Below are 19768 nucleotides of genomic sequence, written 5' to 3'. Positions count from 1 at the left end.
AGCGAGACAACTCGCACTAAAACGGCGGCCATTTTTCCGCGAATACTTTTGGCACGGCGTTGTAGCTTATCTATTCTGAAATCAGCGTTCCGCATCCACCATCAGAACATACATTAGTGCAGTGAGTTATGTACACAAGATTAAGCGTGTTGAAGATTCAGCTAAAAGTTTTATTATTTCAAAGCTATTAGAAGGTGTTCGCAGGGGAGGGAATAGACCAGACATTCGTTCCCAAATTACAAGCTCCTTGCTAAAAGTGCATGTTAGGGGTGATTATACTGGAATCAAAAACAGATCAAAGAAGGGCCTCCCACACCTTGTTGTTTAAAAAGACTAATCTCACACAGATATGTCCTATTTTGGCCACGAAGGCCTACCTTAACATGAGGTCAGAGGGTGTACTATCAACACAAATGTTCCTTTATTTTAGGTAGGTGGATATCCGGAGCTTTTAGGTTACTCTTACATTCGTTTGTCAATTCTATAGCATATTGGAGGCAAAGTTTTGCAGGTCATCGCACATAGATTTGGATTGCAAATTGGGCATCTGTCAGACCTGGGGGACCATCCCTTGGGTTTCAGCGTACAGGTGTTTTCGTGCAATGGCATAGAGTTTCGGGTATTAGATAGGAACAGCTCAACGCTAAGATGGAGCAGTTATTGCAGATGGCGCCACCTCCCTAATATCTCGTTTTACATTTAGGGTCAGATGACATGGTGTCTGTGCCCTGCAAAGAGTTTTAACTGATATTAAATGTACCATCCTAAAGCTCGGAACTTTAACTACCCTCGCTACGATAGTGTGGTCAGACATATTGTCTCGTTGTTATTGGCATGAAGCGAATAAACCTGTCAAAATAGAAGAGAAAAGAAAGATGATTGATAGTAAAGTTAAAACAATCCTCATGAAAGAACAGGGTCTTATAATCCGTCACCCAACTATTTCGGTGAAGGAAGTGTCGCTATACAAGTGAGATGGGGTCTATCTATCTGCTTCGGGTAATGGTGTGTTCTTTAATGATATTCAGGGTGATTTAGAAACATTTGTGTCCAACCCATCTGTAACAGTGTTACCACTTGATTCTTAATCTCATATGTGTTCTGGGGAGGAGGGGTGTCCCATAGCTAAAGGGGCGAGGGGGATGGGGTGGGGGTGTTTTGCTTTGGGTGAGTCGGTTTAGACCATCTCATGTGGCGGGATCCTGGGGATTTAGACTCGAATGCGAGCATTGTTGATTTCAACCCAGTTCTAGGTTAGGTCTCATCCATGATTTACCATGGGGGGCAGCAATTTTTGTCCACTCCCGAGAAACCGGGTGGTGCGCCTATCTACTTCACCGGTGTTCATATTACCACTGTGGAAAGGTTATATGTTATTTAATTTACCCTGGGGACAGGGAATGGACACATGAAATATATATACATGTATATTGAAATAGATGAACAAATTGTGGTATAAATTAACTCTGGGTTGCTCTACTATTGCTCCCACTCAAAAGCTCTAGCTACTTTGGGGGCATGGAGCCAACCCGTGCTACCTGGGTGGCGCTGATGTGCCATTTATGTATTTGAGAATACAGGCGGTCAGATTCTAAATTCTTAGGATCCTGCCAGACATCGCTATAGCCAAATATGAAGCAAAAGCTGTAAGGTATGGATACTTGGTTAAATGTAAAGGTGCTGGTCATGGATCAATTAAGTTAATAAAATTAAAGTTGATTGGTTTTCATTCTTATTGTCTTGTTTTAAAATGATTTAGGAGCTACGATATCTGGATCGGTCAGAGCGCCGGCCATGTAACCTCATATGAAGATCCGAGGTGCGTGATTCGACACTCCCTACCCTTGTCAATTTGTCGGTTTGTGTTTCTAGAGAAGCTGAGCATCGTGGTTGTGTCCTTGGGATAGACACTTTACTATAACTGCTCTCGTGGGATGCGACGGACCTCCCGTATGTTGTTCAGTAACGTAGTTGCAAACTACGACCAGGAGGCCCTGCCTCAAAATGACCCTGGCTGTTCACAGGGCAAAAAAAATCCAGCAAACTTTCAAACGTTTGAGATTGGAGAACATAGCAGCAACGAGTAATATTTATTTGTGTGATTTATTATTCTTTGTAATTACATCAAGCTAGTTATCAAAACAATGCTAAAACATTTCAGATGCAGTCCTATCGACCCTTCAATTCCTCCGTCTCTCCAAAACAGTGATACATTGTCTGAATATGAGGTTTTTCTTATATGAATTTTACTAGATAGTTTATGAATGCTTGAAAGTTAGTTAGTTAGCTATGAATTCTTAACGGTACATCTACATTATTAAAGTCATTAGGGCCTAACATAATGAGTAAAAAATAGGCAGAAACGAAACAACATCAAATATTTAAAGTTAAACGATGGAAAGATGCTTTAATGATTGTAACGTTTCGGAATAGTTACGACAACGGTAATTGTGAAATGTAACTGAAAGATACATTCAGCACGATTGGGGCCCTTGGTATTAGAAAGATAGGTTGGGCATCGTCTATGATCTTCCCTTACAATTAATAATTTCATACTTAAAGGTACTGCCATTTGTGTAATTTGTATGATACATTTAAGACATTAACTATATTTACAATGTGTACGGCAGTAAGGTATCGTTATAACAGTTGCACCTCCGATACTAAACTATATAAGGAACCTATTTGTAATCTCTTTCTGATGATACTGTCTTCTCAACAATGCTTAATATATGTTGTACATCCATTTTCTATGTTCCTGTAAACAAAAGATATTCACTAAGGATGACTAGATATCCACTAAGGATGGTGAGATATTCACTAAGGATGACTAGATATCCACTTAGGATGGCGATATATTTACTAAGGATGACTAGATATCCACTTAGGATAGCGAGATATTTACTAAGGATGAATAGATATCCACTAAGGATGGCGAGATATTTACTAAGGATGACTAGATATCCACTTAGGATGGCGATATATTTACTAAGGATGACTAGATATCCACTTAGGATGGCGATATATTTACTAAGGATGACTATATATCCACTTAGGATAGCGAGATATTCACTAAGGATGACTAGATATCCATTGAGGATGGCGATATATTCACTAAGGATGAATATATATCCACTTGAGGATGGCGATATATTTACTAAGGATGACTAGATATCCATTGAGGATGACTAGATGTCAACTAAAGATGACTAGATATTCACTTGATATTTGATATTCCTATATGTAGAACATAGCAGCTATTTTTAAGAACATTCAGGGAATATAATTCTTTTTTGTATATTTTGTTTAATTAACTATACAATACTGGAACTGTTTGGAGATGTTTGCCTGATGCCGAATCCATTACGCAAAAAAGTTTGTTAAATGGAAACAGTTTTTAACTACATGTTACAGGTGAAATAAGTATGACAGAATAGAGTACATAGCTGACATATGATGTAAGATAGAATGCATGCATCCTTTTGATCGCGAAAATCCCCCACGCGTATTATTTTGATATCAAGTTCGTAAAAATAATCCCAAAACCAAAAGCTGCTAAAATGGAAACTCCAATGGAAGTGTTTGGTATATACTACCTTCACAATGATAAGTACATTAATAATCATTACAATGCGCAATTCTCTTTTCGCAAATTACATAAACACATAAAATCTGATTTTATTATGCGTACAATTTCTACAACAATTGAACAACAGAATTTTCATCTCACGCAGTGGTAACTCGCTCGAAATAACGTTTGCACACCACTTTTCCGCATTCAATTTGCTGAAATGAAAATGAAAAAATATCATGAAAACACGTAACTAAAGAAACAGTTACTAGTACATTTGACGGTATGCATAAACTTGTATTCTGTTAAGTACGGTGCCTGATTTGAGCCATTTCGTCCTTTCGAGTGTTGCCCCGAAAAGACAAAAATTAAATATCTTCATTCTCGTGCTTTAGCAAAATTTTAATTTCGCCAAAAGACGAAAGGACGAGCATTAAGATATTTACCGTACTTAAGTAAAATAATCACGGACAAGGACATTAGTCAGGCGCGTCAGCTGAAAGGCCGCAAGGCCGTAATAGCGGACGTAAAACCCGTTAAATAAATAAATTCGCCAGTTATATAACACGAAACATAAGCTTAAGTATATACTCATCAATGCGGAGTTTAAAGCCACATACTCCCAAACAACCTTAAATTCTAGTTGCACACATGTATTAATGGCAATCCAAGATGCTCATTCACGCTCTCCTAACATTAAAATGACCACTGGCCTGGACGCTTGACCGGGGGAGTCCTCGAGACATCAGTGTATAAAAAATAACTCGCCGCATTTATATTTATCGCGAGATTTGTCACGGAGCCGAGAACGAGGCTATAACAACGTGCGCTGCACATAAACTACACACATGGCCGTTGTTTACATATCGAGCATACGTGAACTTTGCCTAATAATGCTTTCATTTAAACATATTAACAGAATATTCGCGTAATAACTGAATAAAATAAACAAACATATATATATAGTTTACATTTAAATACTTAATTTTTAAATGTAGCAATATGCATACAACAAAACATCGATAAAATTTTAGATCGGTGAATTGACAATGTTTAAAAGCTAACCAGCAATCCAATAGACGTCCGGCAAAATCGGAATTCAAGTCTATTTCCTTTTCTTTTCTCGCTAAATTCTAACGAATCATTTCCTTTCCTAAGGAAATACTCGGGTTTTGCCGATTCCACTCACTTTCGAGTCTTTTTTTGGCAGAATCTGTCTGCGTTTTCCCAGATCCACGCTTTCGGCGTTCCGCCATTTTGTATAGACTGTAAAGACCGGCGTTGTATTGTGGGACTAATTTTCAGAGAAACTTGGTCCGGCAGCCACAGTTATTATTTTGGGGGATTCCCCGTATACTTTCATAAATACACATTTTCTTTCAGTTTCTGATTCACGATAATCTGTTAGGTATGTATCAAGTCCGAAAACTGTAAAAACCTCAAAATGTAAACACTGATATATATGTTTCTTCGGGAGTATGTGGCTTTAAAACAACACTATCATATCGACTTCTTACTCAGATCTAAACGAACGAATGCTTTGTGAATGGAGTGGGGCTAACTGTTATGGTTACTTTTCAGTTGTTGTCGGTTGGTCGAAAACACTAGCAGATCGGAAGTTGTCGAGATTTGTTAATTCTTACGACAGAATTTAAAACTGTTTCGTGAGATTTCGAGTAGAGCGTTATGTAAGTATATAACTAACAAATGTACTATCAAAATAGGCTCTGTTGTAATGCTATATATAACTGTAAAAGTGGGGGAAAGTACAGGGTGACCTTACATATGCTCAAGTCTTTTCAGGATATTTACCAATGATTTGTACTCTTTTGTAAACATCGCAGATTCATCCCAATGAGACGAATAAATAATAATAAAACCAACTTTCTATGTATATTACACAGGTAACAACTTACTACCAATAGCTCCTCTCCAAAACGCCCCCTGTAGACTGTCTGAGGTTTTACGGTAGAATCTGGATCTACGGGGGTGTTGGTGTACTTGATCTTACCGTCCTCATACACAGCCACACACTGGGAAATGTAATATATAGATAAGTAGCTCATTACAGAGGTGTACTCGATCTTACCGTCCTCGTACACAGCCACACACTGGGAAATGTAATAAAGTAGCTCATTACAGGGGTGTACTCGATCTTACCGTCCTCATACACAGCCACACACTGGGAAATGTAATAAAGTAGCTCATTACAGGGGTGTACTCGATCTTACCGTCCTCATACACAGCCACACACTGGGAAATGTAATAAAGTAGCTCATTACAGAGGTGTACGCGATTTTACTGTCCTCATACACAGTCACACACTGGGAAATGTAATATATAGATAAGTAGCTCATTACAGAGGTGTACTCGATCTTACCGTCCTCATACACAGCCACACACTGGGAAATGTAATAAAGTAGCTCATTACAGGGGTGTACTCGATCTTACCGTCCTCATACACAGCCACACACTGGGAAATATAATATATAGATCAAGATAAGTAGCTCATTACAGAGGTGTACTCGATCTTACCGTCCTCATACACAGCCACACACTGGGAAATGTAATATATAGATCAAGATAAGTAGCTCATTACAGGGGTGTACTCGATCTTACCGTCCTCATACACAGCCACACACTGGGAAATGTAATATATAGATCATGATAAGTAGCTCATTACAGAGGTGTACTCGATCTTACCGTCCTCATACACAGCCACACACTGGGAAATGTAATATATAGATCAAGTTAAGTAGCTCATTACAGAGGTGTACTCGATCTTACCGTCCTCATACACAGCCACACACTGGGAAATGTAATATATAGATCAAGATAAGTAGCTCATTACAGGGGTGTACTCGATCTTACCGTCCTCATACACAGCCACACACTGGGAAATGTAATATATAGATAAGGATAAGTGTAGCTCATTACCGGGGTGTACTCGATCTTATCGTCCTCATACACAGCCACACACTCGGAAATATAATATATACGTACTCGATCTTACCGTCCTCATACACAGTCACACACTGGGAAATGTAATATAGATGTACTCGATCTTACCGTTCTCATACACAGTCACACACTGGGAAATGTAATATAGATGTACTCGATCTTACCGTCCTCATACACAGTCACACACTGGGAAATGTAATATATACGTACTCGATCTTACCGTCCTTATACACAGTCACTCACTGGGAAATGTAATATAGATGTACCATCTAAATCCACTACTATATCAGTGTTAGCACTGATATCGATATTCTGTCATACTCATGAAATGTAAGTGAAACTATTCAATTTCCTCTATTTTCTATTTTAAATCCCCCCCCCCCCCCCCCCCCCCCCCCCCCCCCCCCCCCCCCTTTATATATAATTGGTTTCCCCAAACTCCCTCCTGGTCCGATATGATAGTTTTACATTAATATTCGTCATTTACTTATCTATTACTGGATATTTATTTAGATGTGCTATTCAAATGTATGTCCGTTATAGATTTGTAGTGGACCTGAAGTCAGATTAAAAGCCGGGAAAACCAGCCTAACGATTAACTGGCATATACGTTTTAAATTACCACCTTGACTTTGGACATAGGGATAAATAGGATTATTAAACACTAAGTATTTCGCAATATTCAAACCTAGTAATAATAGACACTATAGACGGGAACATGTCACCTCAGACAAGGTTACACGATGGTAATTATCAAATACCAGATCACGTTAAAATACCTTCATTTTTGTGCCTTCCATCTCTTTTTCAAATTCCTCATTTAATTTGAAATTTTCCACTTTGTCTCGTATCCCAGTTTTCTGTTCTATGGTGATTGTCTCTTCATCCACAGAAATAATAGTTGTAGGCTTCGCTAATGCTGCCATCTTCCGAATCAAGAAATTCACTCCTAAAAATATATCATAAAAATTAAATCCAAAATATAGAATATTTACCCATTAGCCAGTATAGTTGTAATGTCCAAAGATCAACGGTTTTAAGCGACTGCTGAAATGTTTGATATTCAGAACTGCAAAATATATTGGACAGTGTGGCATATCAGAGTACCATATATTCTTGTGGTAATATTTCATTGACGGGTAACGTCCAACAAAAAAGAATTAAAAAAAGAAATTAATGTACACATTTGTCATATAAAGGCAAATATAATTCTTATCGAGAAAAGACAAAAGCGAACATAAAAGACAAACTGTCACAATTAAAAACATATTCTCGTCTTGAAGTAAGACATTTTATTGCAGTATTACTATATTGCTATATAGTTTTTATTGGTCACAAAATCATCGCATTAGAATTGATATACTTCACGTTAGTCAGACAGCCACGGTTTTGTATGAACGTTATGGATTAGATGAAGAATGTATGTAACAGCCGCGGACCCCTTACTTTACCTTGAACTATTATATCGATCTCCACACAAATACATCCTAGATTTGTACAACACACTGGACGGTCTTTCTTTAAAGAAATTGACTCCTTTTAAGCAGTAAAGAAATTGCAGCGAAAATTCCTTTATTAAGCTATCGATCGGGAAAACGGGATTAATACCATTCATATAAGACCACGAAGTAAATAGTTTCGGAATTTACGATGACACGTGTTGATTTAGGACATAAAGCTTTAGGTAATGAAAAATTGAATTGTCAATCAATGTATTTGTAGAAACATATTTTGGATTAAAAGCTGTTTTGTATACGAATGCAGTCTTAGTAACAAAATGTGTTAGATAGCATAATAGTTCAATTCTTTTTAATGGTTCTATCGTAATCACAGTTGGTGATGTGTTCGATGGAGGGATATTATTATCAAGGAATGGATATATCACCAAAATGATAATTGAAATCATTATATATATGCAGTTTATTGGATGATTTTCTTGTTTGCGAAACCAGCAAGTCGTCCATGGAGAAAATGTTTGAGAGATTGTCCCAATTAGTCTTCGAGAATGTCATCAATCTAAGAAGGATATTTTGAGATAGGAAATGAATGATGAAACGGAAATGAATAGCTAACTACCGTCTCTGTGATGTTTGTTTAAACTCGGTCAAACGTACAATGTATTGGCCGAATAAAGCTGCTGATATACACATACGTTAGCCACATTAGACATGTTTATATACATATAAACCCGATATAGTTAGTGTACGTAGTCACACACTAGATCGTATACACATCTATGTATGTAAGATTGACAGTAACCGTACCAACAGGAAAACATCTTCCCCTGTTATAGGTTTTCTACACATATTCATCACATCCCGATCATCTCACCTACCGACTTCCGCAAGGAATTCCTCGAAGTTTTCACTTCTGACCATCTTCCATGTTCCAACAAACTTCTCTTTGATTTCCTCCATTGTATCACGAGCGATGGGTGTCCGAGGCTATCTACAATGTATTATGCGTTAATTCACTCCGACCAGCTCAGTCGCTGCACAGAATGTTAACCCCTGTCTTTAGCAGAGGCGTATGTTATCTTTCAGCAGTGAGATACGATCGATTTAATACGGATTTCAGACATATATATCTATATGAAGAATGTCAACAACGGACAAAAATATTGCATGTATACGGCCTATATACATATATTATCTATCTTTGGGCCGATGGCAACAACTTAGATCACTTTTTGAGATGGTGACTTAACCTTGATTTGACCTATATTTGTATGGCGGGTGTCGTCGTGACCTAGATTTGTATGGCGGGTGTCGTCGATGAAGCAGAAGACGCTTAGCATTCCGGAATGCTCGGTCTTATTCTTTAGTTTTAAAAGGCTCTCCATCCAATGTGCTTCATTAATACATCTATTTCGAATAACCATGTATTTCCAAACATCCCACTGACACATTTGTTTCTGTAATAGATTGGAGAATCAAAAGACCAATTATTCTGTAACTCCCTCGAGTGAGAAATGACGCACTAGGGGATGCCTTACCTACTGGGTAAAACGAAAACGTCCTCAATCAGATCAAATGAGATGACCCATTCTTTCCTCTTACAACGTGCCTTCTCAAACTTCATCCCTAAAAATAGCCATACCCTAGATTGTTTTACTCAGATATCTAATACCCCGTCTGTAACATTCACTTTTCAACTTGTAATGGACTGGACAGTCACAAATTAGCGACCTTTTATATTTCACACTCTACTACCTGGCTTAAGGGACATTAACATCATCCGGAGTTATTGAAGCGATATAATCATATTCTCAACTTTCACACTATGTGTACTAATGACTTATATCAAATCACCATGTATAGAACCAGATCACGTTCCAGAAGAGCGGTTTAAATTAGTGATATTAATGCTGAAATTGATATAATAAAGTATTCCCTCATTGTCAAAGAAAGTTACTGCTAAAACCGTTTGTCACCATTTATTATACTAATTAGGGTCTTGGTCTTTCGACGTTAAACAACAATTTACAATTATGATTATAATGATAAAAACTATGTTTAACAACAATTGTAAAACCAGATATATTAATCACACCTTTTGGTCCAGATGCAAACGCGACAGGGGTCTAAACCGGAGTACACGGGAAAGCGCGGTAAATCAGTAGTCACGAGATCCCAATGTTGCATCATGACATTAAGTAGTATAAAATAACACCTTCCCACAAAGATTCGACGTCTTTTATTACATTAGTGAATTCACTATTCCATGTATTGTTTGTTTGAATAACTTAACAAGCTTAGAGTAAATGTTTAAAACTGTTTTATTTGTTATTTACAGGTCCGGCATAAGGATTGCCATCGACACAGGAATCAAGCCATTGTGTACCACTTCTGTCAATCTAAACAATGCGAGGCTAATTCAATATCTATTTATCCTCGTTTGGCAGTGTTATAGAATATTTAAATGTACAGAGGTGTTTTTTCTATGATGGCCGACAAGAGACTGAAAATAATACATCAACTTTCATATCTGTTTGTTCCCGGTACACTTTTAAATATGTAATAAAAAGATAAAAAGAAATCACATCTATTTTACAACAGATAATTGCATTATTGATGGCACACAAAGATTCGAGAAAAATCAATAATTTCGTAGCATGTGAGGAGCGCGATACCTTTTCGCCGAATTCCTACGTGTTTCTGTACCATGGCTGTTTTCGGCCATTATTTGGTAGAGACAGAACTCAAAATCAAAGGGTTTATTTCACTTCTGCTTTTACATCGTTTTGTACTAACGATGGTGATGGTACACAAAGAAGTGAGTTTTCATATCTTTGTGTACCAAAAGAAGGGGTACGTACCATGGTACAAAAAGCTGGTACATATCATTTCGTCAGATTCTTGTCATCCATCTTAGTTTGTAGACCCTATCATGCTATTGTTAAGAGGATCATTTAACGAAACGTTAAACATGACCAACACACACGAGACCTAGGGTGATAATCTAGGCTGTCGCGCGGACTGCTCACTTAACAGGCTACTACATCTTTACAATGGCTCTGGACGATATTAAGGAAACCCTTGGTCGGGAAATGGAAAATGGACAGAAGCGAGAAATTTGACGAATTTTTAAAAGAAGTTGGTATGTTTTGCCTAAATTTATTAATACACTTTAAAACAAATAAGACGTCAACTTTTTTTTTGCAATGCCTCTGCCATGTATTATAACATGAACACTGGTTATATAGATAACTATCGTCTATATATCGTACAATACAAGTTAGGAGTCACAAAAATACTAATGTTGTGCAAAGTTGTTATATGTACTTACAACGCTGAAATATACACAATGTCAAAAAGCTTACTGATGCTGAATAATCAAGAAAGTGTTTTCATTGATTAGGTTTCTGGTTATGTTTGTATGCATATTTGACTTTGTTTCCATAGCCATACTTTTAAATACCACGAAAGAAAAGTTAATCATCTTAAATCTGTTTAATCTATCTTGCCGGTTTTAACTTTAATAATTACATGCTTGGTGCTGGGACTTCATACATAGATTATGGGTATTTTTTCTCTTCTATATTTCTCATCACAGAAAACAAATCAACGTTATCCAAAAATGCAGCTCGTGAACAGCTACTTTGGTTTGTAATCGCAGAACTAATTAGACATGTATACGCCTACCTACATCAGATACAACGTGGATGAGGTATACATCCCGTGGTCGTATTAAATGATGCATTGGTATCAGATACGGCCAAAAAGTGTGATGTCCCACATAATGACCTGAACATGAGGTCCCAATCAAATCAGTATCACTTTAAACACTCGTATACGTGTATTGGACTTATACAAGGACGAAAGCTGACAGTCGAAGGTTCAATATGTACACTGGTGATGTGTGCATATAATTATCTCGTTGATAGGTATTCAAGGATTTGTTTGGTTGGTGTGTTAATATTTACTCAACATAAATAAAAATCGACAGCCAGCTGTTATAAAATACTTCGCACGACGTTTTAGACGATTTCAATGCCTGAAGCAATACGTTATTTTTAATTATCTACTAGAAAAAATAATTGTTTTTTTTTTCAGTTTTGAAATCTTTTTTATTCATCCTTTTACATATAGTATACATACCGGTACATATATTACATGGTATAATAATACAGACATATCATTACAGCAGTAAGATGTACAATAGAGAGAAGAAAAAAAAGGATTGGCTGTTTTTTTGGAATACAGAGACAAACAAACAAACGACCTTCCACTCACGTTTTCACTCATTTTAATATATTGCGTATATAGGTACAAAAAAAGAAAAACTTTTGACTTACTTTTAAGTACATGTTATGATATGTGTGAAGAAGATCTGAAAAATTATTCACTTATATGGACCATTTTTTCACAAAACTATCATACTCCATGTTGTTTTTGTAAATTACCTCCTCTGTTTTTAGATACATATCTAGTTCTTTTATGAATCCATTAATACAGGGGAGACAATTTTTAATATTTTGTTTATAAATATGGAATTTTGCTATTAATACTAACGTATTGAGATATTTGACTTCTTGATCTTTATGTTACTTTCCCAAGATTACATCAGTAACATGTAATTGTAAATTAGTTAAAGTATTATCATATAGCCATACTTTGAAATCTTCCCAGAAGATTGCTACTAGTCTACATTCCCAAAAAATGTGGACTATAGTTTCCGTATGACGGTTACAAAAAGTACATAATGGAGAGTCCTTTATGTTTATCATATGTAGATATTTGTTTGTACTTATAATCTTGTGTATTATTCTATATTGAAACCATCTTAATTTACAGTCTATAGTGCATTTAAAAGGGATTATGTTTATTTTTTTCCAAAAAATAATTGTTGTTTTTTTTAAATTAGCCGCTGCTTTGTCCTAATGATATTATTTGTATTTTATAAGTCGTATATGACATGAGATAGTTCTATGTGAAGAGAGATGAAATGACAACGTACCGTTTTTGTAGGTTTATCATATGTATTTGTTTGAAGAGGTTAATTCTATTCTTGTATGAAGGGGTTAATTATATTCTTCTATGAAGGGGTTAATTATATGAACATGTATGAAGGGGTTAATTATATGAACTTGTATGAAGGGGTTAATTAGATAAACTTGTATGAAGGGGTTAATTAGATGAACTTGTATGAAGGGGTTGATTAGATGAACTAGTATGAATGGGTTAATTATATGAACTTGTATGAAGGAGTTAATAAGATGAACGTATATGAAGGGGTTGATTTAATGTACTTGTATGAAGCTGTGAAACGAACTATTCTGATTACATTACCATCCTATGTTACGTATCCAAGTGATAAAGTGATCGATATTAAATTGAAAAACAAATCTCCTTTTAGCACATAATTGAGAGACTTGGCAATGGAACCTATTGATATAAGTCTAATAACTTGTTTTTCTCTACCCCTGTTCACTGCGTAAGATTATCAAGTAGGCCGTATATTGTAATTTCAAGGTTATACCACAGGGGCTTGGCACGATTTTCCAAATGATAGTCCATATATATATGTATATAGTATACACAGGGGCTTGGCACGATTTTCCAAATGATAGTCCATATATATATGTATATAGTATATACATATATATATGGACTATCATTTGGAAAATCGTGCCAAGCATATACATATATATATGGACTATCATATCATATGTATATAGTATATACATATATATATGGACTATCATTTGGAAAATCGTGCCAAGCATATACATATATATATGGACTATCATTTGGAAAATCGTGCCAAGCCCCTGTGGGTTATACAATACAGTTTATGATAGTGAATATGAAGTGAATATGAAGCAGCAGCAGCAGCAGCGGCAACTATGAAAACCTCTCCTAAATAAACTAGTCACAATTTATGCTATGCAGTACGGCATATTAAGCTGTCCTGTCAACTTTCATTCACAGGTGTTAACATGGTGTTACGGAAGTTAGCGTCCCTAGCGAAACCAACGATGACTATATCAGTCGAAGGGGAAATAATTAAGATTATCACAGATATAGCGGTAAGGAGAGAGGAAGATTCCTTTAAACTGGACGAGCCCTTCGATAAGGAGAGGGAAGGCGAGATGTTCCGTGTAAGTACGATTCTCAAAGAAACGCAGTCTATTACAGCATAATTGTTGACGAGAGGTGAGGTTTTATACAAGGTCACATGTTTTTAAGACCTAGGAGTCTTACAAACTTGTCTTTCTCTCATAATATTAAAAAGTTGTATCAAAACGTATGCAAATTCTTGGATTTTTTTTACCGTAAATATTTATAAATATATATCTCTGGTAAGGACCATTAGACTACTTCATTAGGATATGCTCACCGTATTATTTATACACCAACAGTCAGGGGGCCGCGGTGGCCGAGTGGTTAAGGTGTACCGACACTTTATCTTGCACTCCACCTCTGGGTTGCGAGTTCGAAACCTACGTGGGGCAGTTGCCAGGTACTGAATATATTGGCCGGTGGTTTTCTCCGGGTACTCCGGCTTTCCTCCACCTCCAAAACCTGGCACCTCCTTAAATGACCCTGGCTGTTAATAGGACGTTAAACAAAACAAACCAAACCAAACACCAACAGTCGAAATGACTTTTGTGCTTGAAGGCAGTTTTTCATTTCCATCGCCATTCTTGTTAAGCTATATGTAATCATTTTAATCTTCCTTGGCATTTGTTTCCTTTCAACATGTAATCGTGGTCTGTTTGACTTCTTCTTTTGCAGAAAGGGTTGGTTTTTAAGATCTGATAAAATGTCTTCGTTCTAAGATTTTGCAATTTAGTAGATTAATGTCCGGAAGAGCTTTGAGAGACAACAACCCATCTGTCAACAACCCGTTGAGTTGATTGTATTTTGATAGGAATTCTGTTAAACTCCTCATGAAGACAATATATTTTAGATGTACTCACTATGCTTCTTTATGCATGCCACACTTTTCCTAATATTGTTTGTATGTATTTATCTGTGACATTTTTATACACTTTTGTTATCAATTCTGTAATTGGACCCTTGAATCTGTTGAATTGAAATAAAAGATAAGATAAAATGTATCAAATATTAAATTTTTCAGAACAACCTTTGCTAGATATATTTTGGAGTAGGAGCAATGGACTTGATCATCACTCTGTATAATTGAAAAGAAAGTAAAATCAATTCTCTTTGATGTAACTATGCAATCTTATTTCTAGGGATGTGCCACGTGGGAAGATGGTAAATTAAAGATGACAGGAACACCATTAGACTCCAGATCCAAAATGAAGGCCCCGACAATATACAGGGAGAAAGTTGGTGAAGAAATGCTTATGGTAAATACATTAAAGACTTTTTTCTCACATTCACCAGAATAATAAAAAAAAAAACATTTTGATAAATCTTGTAGAAGAGTACATACATCTGCAGTATGCAATATGATGATGAGTTTTTAATATACTGAAGCATAATGATAGAAACAATAAACAATAGAAGAATTATTTGGTACATTCAATTTTGGTTTGGTTAAGTTTATTTTTTTTAACGTCCTATTACAGCTAAGGTCATTTAAGGACGGCCTCCCGTGCGTGCGAAATGCATGCGTGTGGTGAGTGCGTATGTGTTTTGTTAGGCTGCGGTATGTTCGTGTTAAGTCTCCTTGTGAAAGGCCGGAACTTTTGCCGATTTATAGTACTATCTCACTGAAGCATACTGCCGAAGACACCCAGCAGCATACCCCACCCGGTCACATTATACTGACAACGGGCCAACCAGTCGTCCCACTCCAAATATGCTCAGCGCTAAGCAGGAGTAGCAACTTCCATTTTTAAAGACTCTGGTACTTGTTTCGGCCAGGGGACAGAACCCAAAGCCTTCCTCACAGTGGCGAACGCTCAACTAAAGGCCAAAAGTGAGGCATTGTCGAGGGAGACATTAGGAAGAACAAAGTTGAAAGAAAGAAGAGAAAAGATAAGATACCAAATTAAGTCGCCTCCTACGATCATGCAATGGGGCAGCAGGTACAATTCTTACGCCCGACCTGCAGGGCAAGGTACATTCAATACGGAGGCAATCAACACGGCCATGATACGTATTGTTATCCACTCGTGGCGTGAGAAGAAGAGGGTGTTTGGAACTTGGGCTCTCAAATGTCCCCTCCAGCTAAAATAACAGAAACCATCCCAATTTACAGAGGGCGCCACATGTATATCACGACATAGATGACACAAGTCCCTTCTCATCTCCTTAACAAGTTCCGTAATACCCAAACGACGTTTCGATCTACCGACTTCATTTGTAGTATTAATGCTATGAAAATTGATACATGTGTTTGTATCTGTCACTTGTTGTATGAGTAAGCATATCAAACAGCTGGGGTTATCAATAAGATGACCGTTACTGTAAATAAGATGTCCATCATACTCGACCAGACTCTTTTTTGTATTCTCGTTAAAGCTTCAAGTGCTGGTTTAACTCCAGATTTCGTCCTGACGCGAGGAGATGAGTGTCAGATAGCATTTCTTCTGTTTCTATTCATGCTTTGATATAAATCATTATTGCTGCTATATGCTATAGCATTACAGTATTAATAGGTTAACAACGATTTTATTTTTGAAAAAAGAAAGTAAATTAAAAATATTGATATTGTAATATGAAACAGAGTTAAGGTTTGGAGAAGCATGAAGGTTAATCTGATTTCAAACCGACTCGCGAGACTTTTGTCTATGAAATGCTCATTCCATACAATTGTTTATAGTTGATTATTTATGTGCACTAGAACTATATAATAAAATACAATGTACGTTTCAACCAGTTCGCTTGATATCAGTGATTGTTATATGTTTACATTTTAGCCATTGCATGATCGTAAGAGGCGACTAAATTTGGGATCTTATCTTTTCTATTCTTTCTGAACAACTTTCTTCTTCCTAATGTCTCCCTTGACAATGCCTCACTTTTGGCCTTTAGTTGAGCGTTCGCCCCTGTGAGGAAGGCGTTGGGTTCTGTCCCCTGGCCGAGACATACCAGAGTCTTTAAAAATGGTAGTTGCTGCTCCTGCTTAGCGCTCAGCATATTAGGAGTGGGACGACTGGTTCGCCCGTTGTCAGTATAATGTGACCGGGTGGGGTGTGCTGCTGGGTGTCTTCGGCAGTATGCTTCAGTGAGGTAGCACTATAAATCGGCAAAAGTTCCGGCCTATCACAAGGAGACTTAACACGAACATACCGCAGCCTCCCAAAACACACATACGCACTCACCACACGCATGCATGTCGCACGCACGGGAGGCCGTCCTTAAATGACCTTAGCTGTTAATAGGACGTTAAACAAAATAAACCAAACCAAACCAAAGTTTACATTTTAGCATTTTAATTTGCGTTTGATGTTTTATTTTCTGTGGACGTTGTTTTAATTTGGTGTTGTGATTCAAATTATCTACGGGCTGTAATACAATACAATATAATACGTCACTCGGTAATAATTGTCCCATAGTATCGTACTCAGTATTTTGTCTTTTTTGTTACAGACAATGTGTGTCGGTGACGTAGTATGTAAAAGATACTTTAAGAGATTGGAGTAACACAGAAACCATCTGCATAGCAGACACCAGTTGGAATTCAGTGACGCATTACACACACTTTTATTGCCAAATTGGAGGGTGATGGTGTATATGAGGATATCTCTGAAATAGTGCTTATTTGTCCCTGTATTCCCGTACATATAATAAAGAAAACTGCGAAAAAAACAAGCAAGCAAAGAAATATTAGCAGAATAGCATTATATTCGTTTATGTGGAAATGATATTTTAGCATATAACGGCAGAATATGATATATAGTCCTTCCTCTCACTCTATATCAATAACAGTGGACTAAATTGGACTTCATCGGTACTGCATAATTTGACCGGTTTGCAGAGAACTCCAGATTGTAGAGTCTGATTTTGTATCAATACATGTACAATGCAGTTATCATAGTTGTGTTATGTATGTAATAATGTAAACACACAAATCTTGAAACTGCGCTTTATTTCATCTGTAGAAAAGCAGTGTTTATTTCAATAAGTGATTATATATATAAAATATATACAACATATGTAAAATGTTAAATTTAAATCATTATATTGCCAACTTAAATAAAATTTACGATATTTGCTTGAAAACATTTGACTATCTTTTGCGTAAAAACTCGCATCCTTCTTAATCATCGAACCCTCTGTTATCCTTTTCTTTTTCAATTGACCTATAATTCATAATCTTTTCGAATTTATTGATGAGTTCAGTAATGTCGTGCTTACCCTCTGTAGTCCACATCATATAATTTTCATTTTCCTCTTCGATATCTGACTCCTTATTTGTTTCCATATCAACTGGTTGGACATTGCCAAATGTATCTTCCCATTCAGAGTAAGTCCTCGATTCCTTGTTGACGTTGTTTAGGGCAAGTGGCGGAAACATTTGTCATCGTCTACTTATATCCTCAGGGAATTCCGCAGTCGGACAGTTGGACATTTTAACCAACCGACAAGAACCAACAAAGTCATCGCTAAACAGTGGACTAGAACTGGATTAGTCCGGATTAAACATAATTAAACTACTACAGATACTAAAGAAATATTCGAGATCAAATTATTCGACCGGTTATAGACTAAGATGCGGATTTGACAGAGTTCGGTTTAGACAATATCCACTATAGCATGCATGATAAAGGATATTTTCATCTTTATTCAAATCAGATAAAGACGTCTGTTGACCGATTGCAGAGGAATACGCTGCACGGAATCATTTTCCTAGATTTAGATAACGCTATTCTACCAGAAATGAATTCCCAGTTTCTTTTTTCGGGAAGAGAGTTGTTAATATACATTGGGGTGTAATACAATGCTTTACCTGTATTGGTATTTACACCTGGCCGAACAAATACTGTGTGTATACATTTAGGAAAGTACAAATGTTTCTACAAGATTTAATAATGTATTGAAAACTGTTAATTTCACAATCAAAAGACATAAGGTTTGAATCTCCAACACGTGACATATCAATTTAACGCGCTGTTATGTTATTGTAGTTCGTACTGTATTATGTCCGTAATAAATATATATACCAATAGATTAGTACATGTACATAATATGCATAGGCCAAATTCTAGTTATAAAAATTGTATACATATCATTTACTAATGGTATCTGTATAAATACAAGATTAGAATTCAAATACAAGAACAATTTAAAGTAGTCTTTGTTCAGTGATTTTATTCTTCAAATCAATCACTATAGACAAATAGACAATAAAAAAACCCAAAAACAAAATCAAAATTGTTTCAATGTTTTATGATAGGTGATAAAATGCCAACAAATCAATAATGATTGATTTAACTCCTCTTCAAAGAAAATCAAGACTATCTGATGACGACATTCCTTTTACGTATTACAGCGAGTGATAATGATAGCACATGGTATAAATATTGTACGTTAAGACAAATTGACATATTTATCCTGTATATGTCAGTTACATCTCTATTTATCTAGTCTTATGAGATGTAGGCAACATGCCAACGGTACATATTCATTCTTTGTAAGCCAACATGAAGATTATAAAGTGAAAATTTAACTCCGAAACATTTGTAGACTTATAAATATCAACCTACTTTAACTGTAGATAACTCTTATGCACGACTTATAATAATGATGATAGAAATGATATATACAAATGATTTTTGATGATCTGTGGACAATTTACTTGATTCAGAGGTGA

General features: G+C 36.3%; 2 protein-coding genes across 2 annotated transcripts; one reads left to right on the top strand and one right to left on the bottom strand.

Annotated features, from left to right (window-relative positions):
• Positions 1-2087: 2087 nt before the first annotated feature.
• LOC117333304 (fatty acid-binding protein 9-like) lies at positions 2088-9035 on the bottom strand. The gene is made up of 4 exons (XM_033892539.1): positions 8868-9035; positions 7312-7481; positions 5488-5604; positions 2088-3786 (listed from the first exon to the last, which is right to left on the bottom strand). The coding sequence occupies exons 1-4, from the start codon at positions 8947-8949 to the stop codon at positions 3727-3729; spliced, it is 429 nt and encodes a 142-aa protein (XP_033748430.1). The 5' UTR covers positions 8950-9035; the 3' UTR covers positions 2088-3726.
• A 1907-nt stretch (positions 9036-10942) lies between these two features.
• Positions 10943-18177, top strand: LOC117333303 (fatty acid-binding protein, liver-like). The gene is made up of 4 exons (XM_033892538.1): positions 10943-11131; positions 13966-14135; positions 15237-15353; positions 17545-18177. Exons 1-4 carry the CDS (start codon positions 11089-11091, stop codon positions 17596-17598), a joined length of 384 nt encoding a protein of 127 aa, XP_033748429.1. The 5' UTR covers positions 10943-11088; the 3' UTR covers positions 17599-18177.
• The last annotated feature ends 1591 nt before the right edge of the window (positions 18178-19768 follow it).

Source organism: Pecten maximus, chromosome 8 (genome assembly GCF_902652985.1).
Source record: "Pecten maximus chromosome 8, xPecMax1.1, whole genome shotgun sequence".
In the NCBI taxonomy this organism is placed as follows: Eukaryota; Metazoa; Mollusca; class Bivalvia; order Pectinida; family Pectinidae; genus Pecten; species Pecten maximus.
This window is presented reverse-complemented; position numbering and strand designations above follow the sequence as displayed.

Coding starts and splice junctions, on each gene's coding strand:
- LOC117333304 (XM_033892539.1), bottom strand. CDS start 8,949: ATGGAGGAAATCAAAGAGAAGTTTGTTGGAACATGGAAGATGGTCAGA. Junction 7,482..8,867: donor GGAATTCCTTGCGGAAGTCG/GTAGGTGAGATG, acceptor ATATATTTTTAG/GAGTGAATTTCTTGATTCGG. Junction 3,787..5,487: donor TTGGAGAGGAGCTATTGGTA/GTAAGTTGTTAC, acceptor TTTTCATTTCAG/CAAATTGAATGCGGAAAAGT.
- LOC117333303 (XM_033892538.1), top strand. CDS start 11,089: ATGGACAGAAGCGAGAAATTTGACGAATTTTTAAAAGAAGTTG. Junction 11,132..13,965: donor CGAATTTTTAAAAGAAGTTG/GTATGTTTTGCC, acceptor TTTCATTCACAG/GTGTTAACATGGTGTTACGG. Junction 14,136..15,236: donor GGGAAGGCGAGATGTTCCGT/GTAAGTACGATT, acceptor TCTTATTTCTAG/GGATGTGCCACGTGGGAAGA.